The sequence below is a fragment of the Dromiciops gliroides genome, chromosome 1 (genome assembly GCF_019393635.1).
Source record: "Dromiciops gliroides isolate mDroGli1 chromosome 1, mDroGli1.pri, whole genome shotgun sequence".
NCBI classification, from domain to species: Eukaryota; Metazoa; Chordata; class Mammalia; order Microbiotheria; family Microbiotheriidae; genus Dromiciops; species Dromiciops gliroides.
In genome coordinates, this window is record NC_057861.1 from 732,483,458 (window position 1) to 732,502,632 (window position 19,175).

At 48.3% G+C, this 19,175-nt stretch overlaps 1 protein-coding gene across 1 annotated transcript in view; it reads left to right on the forward strand.

Annotated features, from left to right (window-relative positions):
- The window catches only part of LRIG1 (leucine rich repeats and immunoglobulin like domains 1), a 137,861-nt gene that overhangs the window by 111,940 nt on the left and 6,746 nt on the right, over window positions 1-19,175 (forward strand). The window contains exons 9-13 of the mRNA XM_043986768.1: window positions 2,679-2,759; window positions 9,078-9,149; window positions 10,026-10,097; window positions 14,514-14,677; window positions 17,345-17,665. Coding sequence (XP_043842703.1) covers window positions 2,679-2,759; window positions 9,078-9,149; window positions 10,026-10,097; window positions 14,514-14,677; window positions 17,345-17,665 — 710 coding nt within the window. The remainder of the gene's footprint in view (window positions 1-2,678; window positions 2,760-9,077; window positions 9,150-10,025; window positions 10,098-14,513; window positions 14,678-17,344; window positions 17,666-19,175) is intronic.

Consider the following 19,175-nt stretch of genomic DNA (forward strand, 5'->3'; position numbering starts at 1 on the left):
TGAAAAACCAGGGGGAAACAGAAGAAGGGACTTCCTCGTTTTGGTGTGTCCAGGCCCTAGGAGTTAACGCCCGCTTCTTAGATTTCTCCTAGCTTCCTTCAAAGCTTGGTCAAGAGTGAGGCCTTTCTTGATGTCCCCATCTGCTGGTGCCTCCACTCCCCCCCCCCCATTCTGTGGGCTTTCTCTCCATTTATTTTGTTTTCCTCGATAGAATAAAAACTACCTGAGGGCAGGAACAATTTCTTCTCTTCCCATCCCACCCTTAAAAAAAACCAACCAACCAGAATCACCTCCTCAGTGCCTTGCATTTAGGCAGTTGGTTCAAAGCCCATGCCCGGGGATGGTTTCCTTTTTTCTTTCATGTACCAGATGCCCAGCGTGGGCTCTAGGACACTGCAGGCCCTTATTAAATGTTGCTTGGTTGATAGGCCAGGTGTGATCCAACGCCAGGCCTGGTGCCTACTTTGTAAATGCCCTTCACTCCATAAGGAGGCTTGAAAAGGAACCTCTCCAGGGCCAGAAGTGTTCAGCATTTCCCTGAGGCTCGTCAGCCCCGCTGCTGCCTCCTGAGCGAGGCCCCTCGGCCTGGTAGTGGGCTCTTTGCGGTGGTGGCGGCAGCGTCTTCCAGGTTCCCTTCACAGACCCCTTCCGTCAGCTGTGTGAATAAGTTGGCCCAGAGTAAAGGGGAGGAGAGGGCCTGGCTCTCGCCATTGTCTGGCTCCTGGGTCTCTCTCTGTTGTCATGTGTTTCTAAGATCTGGAGAATTTCCATTCAATCCAGAGTACACTGGGGCTGTTTTGTGTGCTCCCTTCCTGACCTATCCAAAGGAGCGTCCAAACTGGATGCCCGCTTGTGTGGGGAGCTGGCCAGTGTGGTGGGGGTGGGGGTATTCTCTCCAATTCACAGGGCCTCCCTCGTTAATAGCGGACACACAAAAGGAGAGCGGGGATGGTGTCTCCTTCCTGGGTTCCTGGGCTTGGAGATGCGGGTTTGCTCCTTTCCATTGTATTTGGCTTGGAGGAAGTCACTACGAGGCTTTTCTGGGGACTTTCCCAAAGCTTTTCAATTGCTGGCATTCAGAGGGGTCCATTTCTCTCAGTCAGCTGCCAGCGGAGACATTTGGAGTGTTCCAAAGAAGTCGGGCAATGGCATTCGCAGCCCCCTTGCTTGGGCCTGGGCGCCCTCAGCCAGTTCTAGCAAAAAGAGAAGAGGAAACAAGTGTGTGGGGGGAGAGTGGGGAGCCCCTTCTGGTTCAGGCCTATTGGTTGGGCATCTAGTGAAAAACTCGAGAGCCTGCTTTAATTATGGCCTATTGTGGGGGGAGCCTTTGGTGAGGGTGAAACTGCTGAAATGCTGAACCCTTCCCCCAGAGGTCAGCCTCGGGACCCCCTGCAAGACAAGGAGGTGATTAGCAAGGCAGCCGCATTCAGGCTCAGCAGGCCAGAAAAAAGAGGAAATTGGCAGCTGGGGCGGGGGTGCCAAGGAGGAGAGCACAAAGGCAGGGCTGGTCAGGGGAGCCGGCTTTTCAGGAGGAGAGAATAGGGGGTGCCATGACTGAAGGGAGCTCTCCCTTCTCAGCGGCAACATGTCTCGGCTCCTCTGAGCAGGACAAAGATCACCCTGGAGCTTCCCTTCTTCTGGCCTCCGGAGAAAGCCACAGTGGGAAAGCCCACTTGGAAGGACCTGGCTTTGGTCCCTGGGGCCCCAGACCAAGTGACTGGGGGGCTCCCTTGATATGAAAGAAGATAGAGAAGGGGGAGCATGGGAAAGGGGCTTCTCAGAGGAAAAAGGGTTGAGAAGAGAATGGACTTGGCTCATAGGACCATAGATTGGAGACTGGAAAAGGGACCCGCAGAAGTCACTTTGAACTCTGGGATCGACAGAAAAGGGACACGCTGTTAGCAGACCGGGGATTTGAACTTGGGTCCTTTAACTCCCAAGTATCCCCACAGTGTGCTGCACCACCATTTCTCCTGGCATGATCAGCAGAGCTCATTGAATGTGAATACAAATGCCCCTTTATTCTTTGGCTGCTCCATTTATTTATTTGTTTGTTTATTTATTTTACTTACTTATTTACTCATTCATTCATTTTTTTGTGGGGCAATGAGGGTTAAGTGACTTGCCCAGGGTCACACAACTAGTGAGTGTCAAGTATCTGAGGCTGGATTTGAACTCAGGTCCTCCTGAATCCAGGGCCGGTGCTTTATCTAGTGTGCTACCTAGCTGCCCCCATGCTCCTTTTATTTAAAAAAATTTTTGGAAATCATCTTTGAAGCCATCAGTTTGGAAAAGGAATGAAGTCAGTTGGCTTACAAGAGTATGTATCATGAATAAGTTAAGCCGGCTCTAAGCCCGGAAGAGCCTTTCTGGTATTCTAGGGCATGGGCAGCCATTGCATCTATACAGGGTGTCCCAAACCTCCTGGTGCAGCTTGATGTTTATGCACTGAGACTCTGATTCTGCTTTATGGACTTCTGCTAATCTGCAGAGCTGGAAGGGACCTCGGGCCTTCTAGGCCTGGGCTACCTCTGTGTATGTTTTTCCTTCTCTGGTCGCATCAGTGTGCAGAGGGAAAATGCGCTCTCAGCCCCTTCCCAGTCCCTTTTCTGTCCTTTGGGAATGACAGATTCAGGCCTGAGAAATTGACTGTGAGCTTTCTTTTGTCTTCTCCCCAGAGATCTGAACCATAACGAGATTTCAGGGACAATAGAAGACACCAGTGGGGCATTTACGGGACTAGACAGCCTGAACAAGCTGTGAGTATCTCCGCGTTTGAAGTCCTGCCGATCCCCTCATCTGTGGAGAAGCGTCCTCCGCTCCCCTGGAATCCGCCTTTGTTCTGGGCTCGGCCGGAGAATGGCAGGCCTCGACCTAGCTCCTCTTTTGTGGGGGAGAAACGGGAGGAGAAAGAGAGGCCTGCATCTGCTGGCTGCCCCAGTGGCATTTAATAGGAGCCCGGACTGGGGGAGCTTGTATTGGGAGAACCTCTCTGCATCCATTATGTCTTCTCGCTACATCTGACTTCATGAGGAAGGTCTAGACCTTCACACCATAAACAGCTATTTTTAATCTTGAGAAGGTCATCCCCAGATTTCTTCAGAGGATTTCTTTTGGCTTTAGCCTCAGCGAGTTGGGGGTGGGGTAGGGGTATTAAATCTTGGTTCACTGTCTAGAGGCTAATTGGGGGCTGGGTCGACTAGCTTGCCTGTCTTTCTCCTTCCCTTATTCTCAACTTCCTCTGACTATATCGGTCATTTATTATCAATTTATTATTGATTGTTATTATATTTATTTATTATTATCAGCCCTGACAACAGAGGGTGACCAAGGGAAATAGGGACAGAGAGATGAGTGGGTTTTGCTCCTCTTTGTCAGTTCTGACAAAGATGTTTGGAGGGCGAAATCACAAGTATTGTACAAGAGTGTGGTGCCTGAGTGTGTGTTTAGTCATGATTTTGAAAGCTCAAGAAAGGCTAATTTGAGTGTTCTTTCTACAAGTTAGAAGCAATGAGGGAAAGGACAAAGAAACAAATTTAGCCTTGATATAAGGAAAGGTTGCCCAAGAATCAGTTATTCAAAATGGCCACGGGATGCCTTTGGTGGTGGTTTTCCTCCCTCCCTCCCCTTGTCAGTTGTTTTCAGTCATGTCGGACTCTTGGTCACCCCATTTGGGATTTTCTTGGCAAAGATGCTGGAATGGTTTGCCCTTTCCTTCTCCACCTCATTTTACCAGATGAGGAAACTGAGGCAGACAGGGTAATGTGACTTGCCCAGGGTCATGCATCTAGTAAGTGTCTGAAGCCAGATTTGAACCCAGGAAGATGAGTCTTCCTGCTTCTAGGCCCAATGCTCTATCCACAGGGGTTCCACAGAGCTGCCCTAGGGGGTCTTCAATCCTCCAAAGACCTTCTTGGTTTCCTCTTGCTCTTGTGATCCTTTGAATTAATTGTTGAGTCAGTCCCTTTATTAAATAGACCCTTGCCATTCATTTATTGAATTTAAATGAGCTCCTTTAGAAAACTCTAGACAGTTTCTGTCCCTTGTTTTATGGGTCTTAATTGCCCCAAATTTGAATTGCTTTAAGGGGCAGCTCACCTGGATTGCTTTAGGATGAGATTATCTGGACTATTTGTTCATTTTCAGTCCTTTTTGCTCTTCTTACCGAGATGAACATGATAACACATCTGTGTAATACATTAAGGCTTGTTGTCCTCAAGGATTATCCCCACTTTGCAGATGAGGAAAGTGCTTAGAGGTTAAGCAGTTTGCCCGTAGTCACACACCACTTAGCAGTCCTGCAGGCCCAGACGTTCTGACACCATGTCCAGCTCGCTTTTTGCTTTTCCCTCCAATACCCCATTAATGCAGTGAATAACATTTCCATTCTTCTATCCATTTTTTCCCTGAAGACCTTTGAGGCCCCCTTAATTTCTCTTTTAATGGTCTTGACTGGTTTTGTGTCTGCCCCTTTGGGGCTATTCTCCAGGCTTGATGGGTAAAACATGAAAAACATTCTGGAGAAGTTAGGAGCATCATGGAAAGCCCATCTTTCTGGTAGAGTCAGTTGTAGCTTTGGGTAGAACGTACTGTGTGGATGGATGCTATTCAGGCTGGCCCTGTATTGTGTGGCCCCATGAGCCCATCTTCCAAGGTTAAAGATGGTAGGCGCTTGAGCCTAGAGCTTGCCTCTGTCTAAATGAAGTCACTTTGGTAGTTGGAGGACACTGCATCTTTTTATTTCTAGAGTTTTCTTCTCTGTTTTTGAGCCTGGGTTCAGGCATATGTGTCTATCCAAAGACCTTAGGAATCCATGAAGACACCATTCACTCCACCTTCACTGATGTCATCTTAGGATGTTAGGAGCACCAGTGTGGCCAACTCTCCTTTCATATAAATAACGTTCCTGATGAGTGATCTTTCATCACGCAGTGCTCATAGGTCAGCTGTAGGGATCATGAAATGGTTCCCTTGTCCCCATCATTGGGATAGACAAACCTGGAGCTGGTGGCACCGTGAAGAAAGTGTTGGACTTTGTCTTGTTAGGAAGACCTGCCTGGGTTTAAAGCCAGCCCCAGATACTGGCTTAGTTCTATCATCATAGCCAAGTCTCAGCCTCTCTGAGGTATCGTTTCCTCATTTGTAAAAATGGGGAAGCTGCCTGTTTTGGTGTCTTTAGACTTGACAGAGGTGCAGCTAGGTGGTGCAGTGGAGTCAGGAAGACTTTCATTTCTTGAGTTCAAATCCAGCCTCAGACATTTACTAGCTATGTGACCCTGGGCAAGTCACTTAACCTGTCTTCCCCAGTTTCCTCATCTGTAAAATGAGCTGGAGAAGGAAATGGCCAACCACTCCAGCATCTCTGCCAAGAACACCCCCAAATAGGGTGACAAAGAGTTGGACGTGACTGAAAAAATAACTGTCTCCTGACTGAGTAAGGTGTTGTTTAAAAAAGCACTCTGAAAACCTTAAATAGTTGGAGGAGTTACATGTAATAATAACAACAGCTGTGAACTTTTAAGGTTTGCAAATATTATCTGATTTGATCCTCACAACAGCCCTAGGAGATAGATAATATTCTTATTCTCATTTTACCAATGAGGATACAGAGGCAGATTGCCTGGGGTCACATAGTCAGTGTCTGGGGCTGGATTCAATTTCAAGTCTTCCTGGTGTAAGGGCCAAATTTAATATGGGGGTAGTTAATTGGGTGGCTTGCTGTAATATTGGGGTTCAGAAAATAACAAGAGACCTCTAGGGCCAAAGTTTCCTCCCTTCCAAACTGCCTTTATTAGTTATTTTTCCCAGACTAATAAGAAAGGAGATGAACAGCCTCTTTTCCACAAACCAGCTTTTATTAAAGGGAACAAAATTTACAACACAGATGAAGTTAATAAAGCCAGGGACAATGAGAAAGGGAACAGGGGAAGAGAAAACGAATACTCTCCCTGGCTCTAGCAAAGACTGACTCAAAACCCAAACTTGTTTCCAGCTCAGCTAGCTCAAAGAGCTGGCCTCGCTTCCACAAACTCGCCACCACCTGGGGTCCGTAGTTTCAATGAGAGTCAGCTGTGCAGTCTCTCCCCAGTTTGGGCCAAAGCTCTACACACAGCTCCTCTCTACACGCAGCTCAGCTCCTCTCTACACGCAGCTCAGCTCCTCTCTACACGCAGCTCCTCTCTACACGCAGCTCCTCTCTACACGCAGCTCCTCTCTACACGCAGCTCCTCTCTACACGCAGCTCCTCTCACACGCAGCTCCTCTCTACACGCAGCTCCTCTCTACACGCAGCTCAGCTCCTCTCACACACAGCTCCTCTCTACACGCAGCTCAGCTCCTCTCTACACGCAGCTCCTTGCTACACGCAGCTCCTCTCACACGCAGCTCCTCTCACACGCAGCTCCTCTCTACACGCAGCTCAGCTCCTCTCTACACGCAGCTCCTTGCTACACACAGCTCCTCTCTACACGCAGCTCCTTGCTACACGCAGCTCCTCGCTACACGCAGCTCCTCTCCACACACAGCTCCTCTCCACACACAGGTCCTCTCTACACGCAGCTCCTCTCTACACGCAGCTCCTCTCTACACACAGCTTCTCTCACACACCCATCTTCTCTTAGGCTTTTCAAGATTACATCTTTTCAGTCTGACCATAATGAAGCAAAGATGTGGCCATGGAAACCCCAAATCACAATTAATTCCTTACACTGGCTTCAGGTCCAGGGCTCTGTCCTTTCTGCCTCCTTGTTGCTACAGATTGTTGCTATAGTCCTATGTTCTTTTTAACTCATTTTACACTCTTCCTGCCCCATCCTAATATATCTCTACCTTTCTCTCCATAAAAACCCCCCACCATCAAACTATATTTCCAGATAGCTCTGGTGTCAGTCATACTATTGATTCTAAAAGGCTTGGGAGCTTTTTAGGATAGAAAATGGAGCCACTTCTGTAGAGAGCCTTTGGAGGAATGAACCAGTAGCATCCTTGGTAGGAGATGATTTGTCTTAAACCTTGAGTGTCAGATGAGGCCAAGAGGGGTGGGCAGAGTCCAGTCACTCCAAATATTCCTGGAAAAGAAAGACGACAAAAGGTCCGAGTCAAGACACTGGGGGAGGATAAAACTCGCCTTGATTTCTGCAGCTCTTGACTGTGGTCATTTTAGGTCACTCTTTCAAATGGAACATCCTCACCAGGTGAATGAGCTCATGCTACGGGAGAGCTTTGCTTCCTCTTGACTATAATGCCTATGGGCCCTGCCAGGCCTAGCCAGGACAATGAATGTTTGTGCATCCTACCTGCTCATGGCTTGTGTCCTGTCAGAAACACATTATTGGGAGGAGGAAAAGGAGAATGGCTTGGGCCAATACTTCTCTCTGAGATATCGTAGGGTAGCTTAGAAGCCCTTGGGAGACTTTCAGATCCAGCCAAAGCCTTGGTTATCCATCATGAATGCAACAGAGAAGAGTGTGGACAACCTGAATCCTTATGAGGCCAGAAAACCACAGCGTGGCCTAGGGTTCCAACTTTCTTGCCCATTCAGCCTTTAACTGGAGCTGTGAACACACAGGAGAACTCACCGGTCATGACTTAAACTCTGGTTATTTTTCTCTTTCCAGTTACTTTCTGGTGGAGATGTTAATGCTCAGTCCACATAAAGTTAGGGAGAAAATAGGGCCCTTATTAATCCACCAACCGGATAATTTTTGAGGGGGTGAGGGATGGGAGATCTGAACCTGTAATTACATCAGCTTAGAGAACCCCTGGTGAGTAAATCCATACCAGTAGAATGGCTGCCTGGGGTTTAAGTGACTTGCTTAGGTTCATTCAGCTATTGTTCGTCTGATGCAGGTCTTGCACAAAACAACTACTCCTTGAGTAATTGGGAATTTTAATTGTTGTTCCCACCAGAAAGAAAAGCTTTCCCTCTTTATAAGATAGGCCACTGGAAGGAACATTTATGTGAATGAAGTAAAACCCAGCTTAATGCTGGTGAGATTAAATGACCTGTATTCAACTGTCCCATGGGAGTTCATTTTGAAGCATTTCAGAGGATAAGTGAGGACAGCTGGGGTGTGGGGAAACAGGCTGGATCCCTAATCAGAAGTCAGCCGGTTTCAAGTCCTAGTTCCTCTACTTACGGGTCACATAATGGTGGGCAGACTACATCAGTGCTGAGCCTCAGTCTTTCCATCTGTAAAGTGGGGGTCATAATGCTTGCACTTTGGATCTGACGGGAAGTGCTTTTCTAAAGCTGTAAGACACTCTGCATCTATGCTATTGCTTCTCTTTTTATATATTTGTTAAAAACAAAACTGTCCCGGGAAGCAAAGTAGGTTTTCTTCTCTCTCGGTCTCTTGCAAGAAAATGCCTCCATCCCCCCTGAAAGTTAAGAGCTGGAAGGTGCCCTCTGGGCAGTGTGCTAAGTGGAGAAGCCAAGAAGAGTAGTGTGGTGATTCCCACTCCCTTCCTTTCCCCCAGCCTCTGCCCCTATTTCTTAGGAAAGGTGGATGACTCTGGGGCCAGAGCAGCCAATCCATCCCACCTCCCTCGAGCCGGATTCCTTTACCTGCTCTGGGCTGCTGCTGTTCTCCTTCCCTTAAAGCAAGTACCAAGTCTTCCTTCTCTCCCCAGAGAATATCCATTACCAGCCCTGTTTGCATGACCAGCTGGGAGGCTGTGGCTTCCTCTCCCCACTGGCATAGAAGCGGCCAGAAATGAACCAGGACGGTTCCTCCAGAGCCCTTGGCTCTCTCCGTGAGGGGTCCTTAGAGATGACCTCGGGGCAGCCGGCCTTTTGGGGACAGGACGAGGCTGTGACTGTTAGTGTGTCATCACTAGTAAATTCTAAGAGAGAAAGAATCACATTGCAAGGTGGGGCTAGGGGGAGTTCTGTGTAGGCAGCTCCTTGGCCTCAGTGCAGGCTGGGTTCCTAGTCCAGGGTTGATCTTGCCTCTCTAACTAGGCTTTGTCTTTTTTCCATTTCCTGTTCCACCCCCACACCCCCATTTGTTTTGTTTTTTTTTTTGAGAGTCGTTTTCCTTTTGTTCATCTGGGTACTGTCTGTTTGGAAACTGCAGGACTCTGTTTGGAAACAAGATCAGATCCGTGGCCAAGAGAGCGTTCTCAGGACTGGAGGTCCTGGAGCACCTGTGAGTACCCGCCGTGCCTCGCTGGGCCGAGGGGCCTGCCAAACAGGGCTGCCTGAGAGGTCTGCTAGCAATTTCATAGTGTCTTTGTAAACTGAGAAGCCAGGCTGCTGGGAGAGGCCAGCTGCTTCCTTCTCATCATAAGTCAGCCTCAACTTTGCCCTTTATTCGGTGGATGCCAGGAAGGGAGCTCGAGAACATATGGCAAATTGGGGTGCCTTCCATTAATGGGATTGGTATTGGAATATATACTCTTTTCTCCCACTCACCTCCCTTCCCAGCCTCAGGATCACAGGGGGCTCCTCCCTAGGCCCAGATTCCATTTCTAGCTTCCCCTAATGTCTGGCACTAGAACCAACAGCTTTACTATAAAGAAAGCTCAATGCTCTCTCTTGGTCCACTTATCTTTGACCAGTTCTTTCCTCCGCCCCCGAGAAATTAGAACAAAGCAGAGACGTTACTACTGTCCCTGCTTGGGATGCTTCTAGCAGTGACTTTCTGAACCTCTGTTTCCTTTTTGTAACCTAGTCTGGTTCAGAAGTTGTGCTGGGAACTCTTAGATGATGATTCCCCGGCCTTTCTTTTCCAGTCGAACATACGCTTCTTGAGGACAAGGACTGGTTTTCATTTTTGTCTCTGCACATTTAGTGGCCAGTACCACACCAGATGCTTGGCGGATGTTGAAGGAGCCAGCTCCAGCAGTGACCTGTGGGTGGGGGACTCAAGGCTATTTTTACAGACCCTACAAGAGTTCAGGAAGCACCTTCGGTGGATCATGCTCCCCGCTTCCCAATTTAAGATGACGTTGGTCTGTGCAAAGAAAAGAGCTGGGCTCTCTTGGGGCCAATGGAGCATCTGCTCTTCCCTTGTCTTTTTCAGGAACCTTGGAGAGAATGCAATAAGGTCCATCCAGTTTGATGCTTTTGCTAAGATGAAGAATCTTAAAGAGCTGTAAGTGATTTGGAATGCTGTGTGTGTGTGTGTATACTGTGTAAGGGGGGGGGTGCCCTTGTTGGGGTTGGGCAGAAGGGCAGAGACAGGTGGTAATCAGAAAAGTTAAAATTAACTGTATTTCTAAATCATTGGTTTCCTTTGATTTCCTATGCATTTATTTTATGCCTTTAAAAACATCCCAGGAGGGGGCAGATAGGTAGCACAGTGGATAAAGCACCAGCCCTGGATTCAGGAGGATCTGAGTTAAAATGTGACCATAGACACTTGACACTAGCTATGTGACACTGGGCAACTCACTTAATCCTCATTGCCCCACCAAAAGAAAACAAAAAACATTCCAGGAAGGGGTCCCTAGGTTTTACCAGACAGCCAAAGGAGTCCCTCTCACTGTCTCTCTTTCACTCTCTTACCGCCCCCCCCACCCTCCGTTTTAGATGTTTGTTTTTGCCAATCATGTAGTTTATTTAATTGAGCCCCACTTGGAATCATCCAGTAAATGAAATAATTAGCCTCCTATTTATCCCTCATCATGGATTGGCTAAGTCTGTCACCATACGCAGTGAAGACCCTAAGAACCTAATTCTATTTTCCACTTTCTTTCCAAGTATGTGAATAACGGAAGCAGGGCCTAGGGTGCAGCTGGCACGCCCCATATGTGGGCAGAGCAGCTTCTTTTGTACTTGCTCCTCTCTTATGTCTCCTCCTGCTTTCCTTTTGGATCCTTTGAAAGATCCCGATTTCAACAGTGTCTCACCAATGGGAGTCAAAGCTGCTTAAAGCACACTCAGCCAGTGGCCAGTCTTTGAGTGAGTAACCTCGGATGGAGAATGCTCAGAGCTTCCAATTTCATGATTCTAGATACAGCAAAACCAGATTCATTTAGTGATAAATGGGGTGAACCTGGTCCTTGCTGATGTAGCCTGAGTAGAGAATTACTTAGCCTTTTGCCTGTTCGAGCTTTTAAGTGCATCAGAGCACTGGATTCCTTCACCTGGGATAGGAACTTTGGAGGTTTTATTGGTGAGGAAAAACTCATCTTCCAGCTGATTCCTAAAAGAGCCAGCTTGCCTTCCACCTTCCTCCTTCCCTTCCTTCCTCCCTTCCCCCTCTCTCTTTTCCTTCCTTCCTTCCTTCCTTCCTTCCTTCCTTCCTTCCTTCCTTCCTTCCTTCCTTCCTTCCTTCCTTCCTTCCTTCCTTCCTTCCTTCCTTCCTTCCTTCCCCCTCCCCCCCTCGTTCTTTCTTTCCGACTGGGCCACTCAGGATACTACTTCGGCGAGGTAAGGTAGCCAATTTGGACTCCTGGAACTCCTCTACCCCTTCTTCTAACAAGAGGTGATACTCATCAAGTATTGCTGTGCCCCTTTGGATCGATGTCGGGCTGTATACAGAGAACACTCTCCAACCACAGTTACTTAGTGACTCTGGAAATGGGCCTGGGGAGATATGTCCGCGTAGGACTTGGGGACAGTCGAAGCCCTCTGGGCCTCAGTTCTTAGATTTGTAAATTGGGTTTGGACCGGATAGTGCCAAAGGGCCCTTCCGCTCTGGTCTCTGATCCCCGCGGTTTGAAAGTCCCTGATAACACTCTGTCTTCCCAGTTTGGAGCTCTCTGGTGGTAGGGACCACCAGTCATGTTTTGACCTGATTCTGGACCCTAGTCCTGATGCTCTTGTCTGGGATTCCAATCAGCCCCTGCATTTCCCCAGCTTAGTGCTGACTGGCCTGAAACCAGCCTCCCCTTCTTCCTTGCAGGCAGGTTGTGTTGCCCGCTTAGTCATCCTCTGGGTAAATTTCCACAAGCGATGATTGGAAACACACTTCAAGTTGGAATCAGGAAAATGTACGATTCCAGCCAGTGCAGTATTGGAATAGCTGGAGGGGAGACGTTTCAAGGCAGCGCCTCTTAGCTGGGAGAGTAGTTGGCTGGCCTGCCTTTTCATTTTAAATGATAGGACCGAAACAAGTGGGGCTAGCCTTGTTAGGACATGGCGGCGACAGAGCTTGCTCCTTCTTCCCAGGGGCTTTTCTGTCTCTGAATGACGGGCTCCACCAACTTACCTTTCATTCCCAGGTAGCGAGGTGACTGGCGCCTTCCTTTTTGGTCAAATTTCCCTTTGTTGTATCAGAGCATCTCTTGTCCGGGGGTCCTCACTCCCCAACATGAGTAGCCTCTCCCCAGACTGTCATTTCTTCCAAAGGCAGGGAAAAGGAGGGGTCGACATGGGGGAGTAGAGGAGTCATCTCCCGATGAACCAAGCCAACTCAAACCAGCAACATCTTTCAGGCGGCAAGGGCCTCATTCGGCCTCGTTTTGTACTCATTCTTGTCGGTATTAATATTTATTTTCCCAGACTGAGAAGCCGATTCCTGTAAGTCATAGAATTAAAAATAGTTCTCTCCCCAGATGAGTAGCTGAAGACTCTTCAGGATGGTAGCATGATTTATTTTTGCTATGCCTGGTACCTTCTTCCTGACCACTTGGGAAAGGCAGTTAAGCTATACCCCTTCTAGTGTGGGGGACATGGGCTATGGGGCTGGTCAGTTGCCAACTCTGCAGCTTAGATTGATGAAGGTGCTTCTTGGGGAACTGAGCTGTCCCCTTGGTTGTCCAGTCTGGCTGATGAGAGCTGAGCAAAGGACCCCTCAGAACAGTGCAAGAGCTTTTTAAAAAAAGTTCTGATCCATTAGACTTAGTACTAGCCAATCATAATACAGTCTAGAACACATTATCCTTTGTATTACCTTCTTGGGTTCGAAAAAGAAATCTTGACCGATTTTTAAGGCCTACATTGGAGTTGTCAACCTTGTTGCCTGCAAGACTCCCCAGTGCTTAGAACCAGATTAATGTGTAGTTGGGAAACTTTTAACAAAATAAATAAAAATACAATACCACATAGATAATGTTCATTGGTGGTTTTCCAAGTCAGTACTCCATGCCTACTTGAGCCTGAAGATCACATGATTAGTTTTTTTTTTAATAATATTTTTCCTCCAATGACATGTTTACAATTTTTAACCTTTTCTTTTAAAGATCACATAAGTAAGTTCTGAGCTCAGTCACCAAATGAACTGACTGAAGGTATTTAAACGGATGGCAAGGCAGTAGAGCAGGAGGGAGCCCAAACAGATGGAAATGACTTCTCCTCACTTTTTAAGGCTCTAGTCTAGGAGATACATCTGGCTTCTTGCTGCCCCATTTAACAGCAGATCTCCCACCCTGGCTTACCAGGTTTTTTTAAATGGGGTCAGAAAAGACAAAACCTTGTTGTTTAATGTAAAGACCTTGAGTTCACTATTGATCTGTTATTCGTGCCTTCTTTCTCCTGGACCATGGAAAGTTGAGCTGGGCCTGTGGTCACAAAGCCAGCCTCTCGCGGCCCACGAGCCAGCGTGGAGGGCTTCCGAGGGCCTGCAGCGAGCCGATGCACCCGGCCCTCGAGCCGACTGCTCATCCAGTGACTCTGTGCGAAGGAATGTCCGCTTAGATGGCCGTCCCGATTTCTGGGGAAAAATCCCCTTCTCAGTGGCTGAGAAATGAAGAAAGAAAACAGTCACTGTTTTGATTGGATCCATACGAAACCGAGGCTTCACATTCTCATGCTCCTAGTGCAGTGGTAGCGAACTGGCGGGTGCTGTTTACAAAGAGCCGAGCCGAATCCCACGGACTGACCTCCAAAATAATGCGGGTGCACGAGGAGATGCACAAACAGGGAGGGGGAACATGCTGGCCAGGCCTCCATTTCAAAATATTACAACATTTGTCTTTGCCAAATAGAAAATAACAGCTGGGGGAGGGAGGAAGGTGGGGGAAGGGAGACAGAGAGAGAGAGAGACAGACAGAGATGGAGCGACAGAGACAGAGGAGAGACAACAGACCTTCAAAGAACTTCTCTCCTTTGTTAGCCATGTATGAGATCAAGTCTCTTTTTCAGTTTTCTGTGGGACACCTTTTCTCTCCTTCCTTTATAGCACCCATAGCTTAGGTGTTCCAAGCATCCTTTGACAGTGTAGGGAGCAGACATGTACACTGTATTCACTTTATAGTTGTCATCCAAGGAGGTCTAGAAGGCGCTCTAGGGATCATGTAGTTCTGCCTTGTCATTTTACCTATGAGGAAACTGAGGCACAGGGAGGAAATGCCCCAGGTCATGGAGTTAGTGGCAGAGCAGGGATTCCGTGCCGAGCCCCTGAAAGAGGCCCAAGGGTGGACATCTTTGGGTTAGAATTCCAGTTGTCATCTTTCTATGAAAAGTGTGAAAATCCCCCACCTGCTTTGTTGGGACCTGGGGGCTGTTAATGATCTTTTAGGAAGGACGGGGTGAGGCTTGCTGGATGGATTTGAAATGGTTACACATACTGAGCATCCCTTCCCCAAGGTTGCCACCTAATCGTGGTATTTTTTTTTTCTTTCAGCCACATCAACAGCGACAGTTTCCTATGTGACTGCCAGCTGAAGTGGGTACCACAGTGGTTAATGGGCAGAGGCCTCCACACCACAGTTGAGGCCACCTGTGCTCACCCAGAGTCCCTGAAGGGCCAGAGCATCTTCTCCGTGCCGCCAGAGAGTTTTGTGTGTGGTAAGAGCATCTTGGTAGCTTGTTGTTCAACTTCTGAGGTCAGGCTTACGGGCCCAGATGCCAGCGAGAACTTGTCATTCATTCTTGGAGTGATTTGTGGCATTGCAGCAAACCCCAGGCCATGGTTAGAGATTTGTTGCTGGATGCAATCTATTACCCATGGAAACCACAGGCAGTGTTTACTGTATACAGTGTTCTTACTACGTGGCCTTTGGTGGGGGTGGGGTGTGTTTCACCAGCAGGATGGAGATCTTGGCGGTAGGAAGTCACTTAGGAACTTGCTGGTGTGCTTGGCTGGCTAGGAGGGCTTGGCCTTGGTAGCATCTGCATCATGTGGTCCAAGGGTCTTTAGGGGGATGCTTCTCTTACCCCCAAGGACCAAAGGTTAAAGACAGGAAGATGAAGTCTCAGGAGAATGCATCTTTAAATACATAGGAATATATAAACATCAGAGTTCTATATTCCCAAGCCCTCGTCATTGCCTAGGACTGTCTTACAGACTGAGCTTTTGCTTGACTGAAATTTGCATTTATAGCTTTAAATTTTTTTTTTCCCTGGTTTGTTTTGGTGTTTGGAATGTAGCTTTTGCTCTCCTTTTGTCCTGTGGTGGCTCTAGCCAAGTATGGTTGCAGATGAGCGTAGAGAATCCTGAACAGCTGAAAACACACACACACACACACACACACACACACACACATGCACACATATACACGCCTGCTTTTAAGCTGGTACAATAAAGCCTTGTGGCCAGAAAACTTTACTGAAAGGAGGAGCTGAATTTTTACTTTCTCCTTTTGCTTTAAATAGGCTATCGTTGAAGGCTCCCTTTGGTAGCCCACAGAGGGGACACTTGGCTCAGATGACCACCTTTGATCAGGGCCAGTTTCCCAGAGCTGGAGTCTTTTGGGGCTGAGGGTGTTATAGGGAGATTCTGGTTCTTCTGCACTTGCCTCAGGTTCCCTCCTCACCCCTTTCCAAAGGTGCTGTCACTATATGATCCTAGGCTTCTGCTCTGAATTGGTGCCCCAAACGCCATCCCTAGGCAGGCATGGCTCGGGCCTCTTGGTTTTCGATAAGGGATCATTCTGACCCAAATGCTCCAGCACTAGAAAAGCTTGGCTCCTTAGTGGTTCTGGTCAAGTCTCCAACAGTGTTAGCAGAAAAAGAGATGAGTTTTTCTTCATTTTTCCCCAGTATGGGGACACTTAGCAAAGGCTGCCCCTCCTGTCCAGTCATTTCTTAAGAAAGGGAATTACCTCCAATAAAAGTTTATCAAGTAATTAGTTACTGCATTCTGCACAGTGGGAGAGCTTCAAGCACGTGACACAAAGAGGATAGAGCTGGACACACACACACACACACACACACACACACACTCACTCACTCACTCACTCACTCACTCACTCACTCACTCACTCACTCACTCACTCTCCACAGGAGCCCGGAGGGGACGCTTGGCCCGGATCACTTTGTTGCTTTCCTTTGCTACGGGGACTGGACTCTAGAAAAAGCAAACAGGCAAAGATCAGTAGTGCTTAATAATACTTTGTCAACAGAATTCGCTCTTGATTGTTGACTGCTTTGAGATTGGGTCGGGGGGCAGTGTGGTGCAATGGGTGGTGCTCTGGATAGGAACCCAAGAGCGTTGGGTTTTGGCCTCAGCTCGACTTCGCATCGGCGTTATCTTCCCTTAAGGCTCCCGGTGCCTCTTTGCACAGGAAGCCTTCCTTTGTGGCTCTCTTCTTCCTCAAATTATATGATATTTGCCCAAGTCTGTACGTAATACATGCCTTTGAGAAGATGTGAGGGAAGGGACTGTTAAGTCTTAGAATCTACAGCTAGAATGTAGTATTGGGAGCTTGGGCAAGTTGCTCAGTCTTTCTTTTCCTCAATTGTAATAGGAAGAGGTGGGGCCTCTGGTGTCCCTCATTCCTGCTGCCTTTAGGACTAGCTAGTGGTAGCCCCACTGCCCTGGGTCCTGCTCAGACTCCTCCTGGTGTGTCGTGTTCTGTTCTGGGCCCCACATTTTTAGTAGTGATGAGCCGGGGGAGGGGATAGTGATGGTGGAGGACCTTGAATGTGTGTCCTTTGATTATCTTGGCTTGAAGAAGCCAAGACTCGGAGGAGCGTGATCCATACCTTCGTAGGGAAATGAGACGTGGCGTCATAGAATGCTAACTTTATGTCCACACCAGGTCATTATGAGCCACTCCTCTCATTGCACAAAGGAGGATACTGTGTTTCATAGACGGGAGGTGATTTGCCCAAGTTTGTAAAGGCCATTAGGGACAAAGCCAGAATGGAAGTCAAGGATCTGGGACTCTTCAAACCCGAAGGCTTCTCATCACGCCTCACTCTCTACTTCCCTCTAGGGCTAAAGCAGAAGCAATGGGTAGAAATAACCAGGAGGTGAATGGAGGGCTGACAGGAAGTCAAACTCGCTAGTCATTAGAACTGTCCAGAAGTAGGGGGGGGAATGACTCGGGATTCGGGGGTTTGGGGAGGGAGTTGGTAGTTTGGGGACTCTCCAGACGCCTTGTCCCCTGCCCAAGTGTGTGCTGTTTGGCTCCCCTTCTTTATGGTTCTTGCTCATTTACAAGGCTGAGTGGGTCACTGTGTCATCATCAATGGCTCTGAGTGACCACAGGCCACGCTGTCTTTTGGCAGATGACTTTCCAAAGCCACGGATCATCACCCAGCCGGAGACAACCGTGGCAGTGGTGGGCAAGGACATCCGCTTCACGTGCTCAGCCGCCAGCAGCAGCAGCTCGCCGATGACTTTTGCCTGGAAGAAGGACAATGAGGTCCTCTCCAACGCCGACATCGAGAACTTTGCCCACGTTCGGGCACAGGCAGGGGAGGTCATGGAGTACACCACCATCCTACATATCCGCCAGGTCACATTCCGCCATGAGGGACGGTACCAGTGCGTGATCACCAACCACTTTGGCTCCACCTATTCTCACAAGGCCCGGCTCACAGTGAATGGTGAGGAGAAGAGGCTTCTAATTCTGGCCTCCCACTCACCCCAACTCTTAGGGCTTCAGGGAAGTAGGTTGGTCAGGGACTTGGCGGGCTAGGAAAACGTTGGCTTTGGGAGTCAGTGGACCTGGGTTCAAATCTTGATTCTGCCACTTATGTGCTTGGATAAGACATAACTTGTCTGGCTCTCCGTGTCCTCATCTGTAAAATGGGATGAGACTAGACCGCCTCTGCAGGTCCTTTCCCGGTGTAAATCTATGATCCTGTGACCTTACTGAGCGCTGAAGAATTCCTTCACAGAAGGCACGCCATGCCATCCCAGGAGCTGCCTAGTTCTACGGAAGAATGACAAGTTCAAGTATCACAAGTCAGCTAAGGGAGATTTTGTAGGAATGTGTTTTGCCGCCTTCCCTTAAGCAGCTTCTTGCTCTTCCCGTCTCTCTAGGGATGCTAAGCAGACGTGTAAACAACAGGAGGACTTGGTTACCTCCAGAGTCTTCTACAATAAGTTCCCCTTTCCTTGGAACTCTGGTCCAGAGATAGAACCAACATTTCCCACACCGGTTCAGTAACGCAAACATTTGATAAAGCCTCTCACATAGTAGGCGTTTCATAAATACTCATTGATTGAATTGAAATCAGAGAGCCAGACAGACCCAAGGGGGAGTTAACGCCTGCTGGTTTAGCATCCAGTTGAGGTGGTCTTGAGTGTAGCGCTGTCCATAGGGATCTGTGCTTGGAGTGTTTTTATCCATGACCTGGGTAAAGGTTCAGACAACAGCGGGATATGACGTAGCAAACACTTTCCAGGGCTGTTGTGAGGATCAAAGAAATGAGAAACTCTTTGTCAAGTTCTTGCCCTGGTGCCTCGCACATAGTAGGCTCTTTTGGGGGGGGTGGGGCAATGGGGGTTAAGTGACTTGCCCAGGGTCACACAGCTAGTAAGTGTCAAGTGTCTGAGGCCGGATTTGAACTCAGGTCCTCCTGAATCCAGAGCCAGCGCTTTAACCACTGCGCCATCTAGATGCCCCTCATAGTAGGCTTTTTTTTTTGTTTGTTTGTTTTATTTTTGCAGGGCAATGGGGGTTAAGTGACTTGCCCAGGGTCACACAGCTAGTAAGTGTCAAGTGTCTGAGGCCGGATTTGAACTCGGGTTCTCCTGAATCCAGGGCCGGTGCTCTATCCACTGCGCCACCTAGCCACCCGTAGGCTCTTAATAAATGTTTCTTTCCCCCTTCCTTATTAAAGGGACTGTAGCATTGAATGGCCCTGGGGGGATGCTGAGGAGAGTGGTGATGGCTTCTCTACAGTTGGAGATTGTGTTTTCCAGCCCTGGGCTGGGCCGTGTTGTGGCCTGCTGGGATCAGGGGGTGGTCAGGTTGGTAGAGAATATCTCGAAGATGAGGCAGATAAGCTTAGATGACAGTTTGGGGGCATTGTAGGATTTTTTTTTCCAAAACATGTGAAGAGTGTCATGTAAATGTTTGTCCAAAAAGGATTTTTCTGGAGCTTTGTG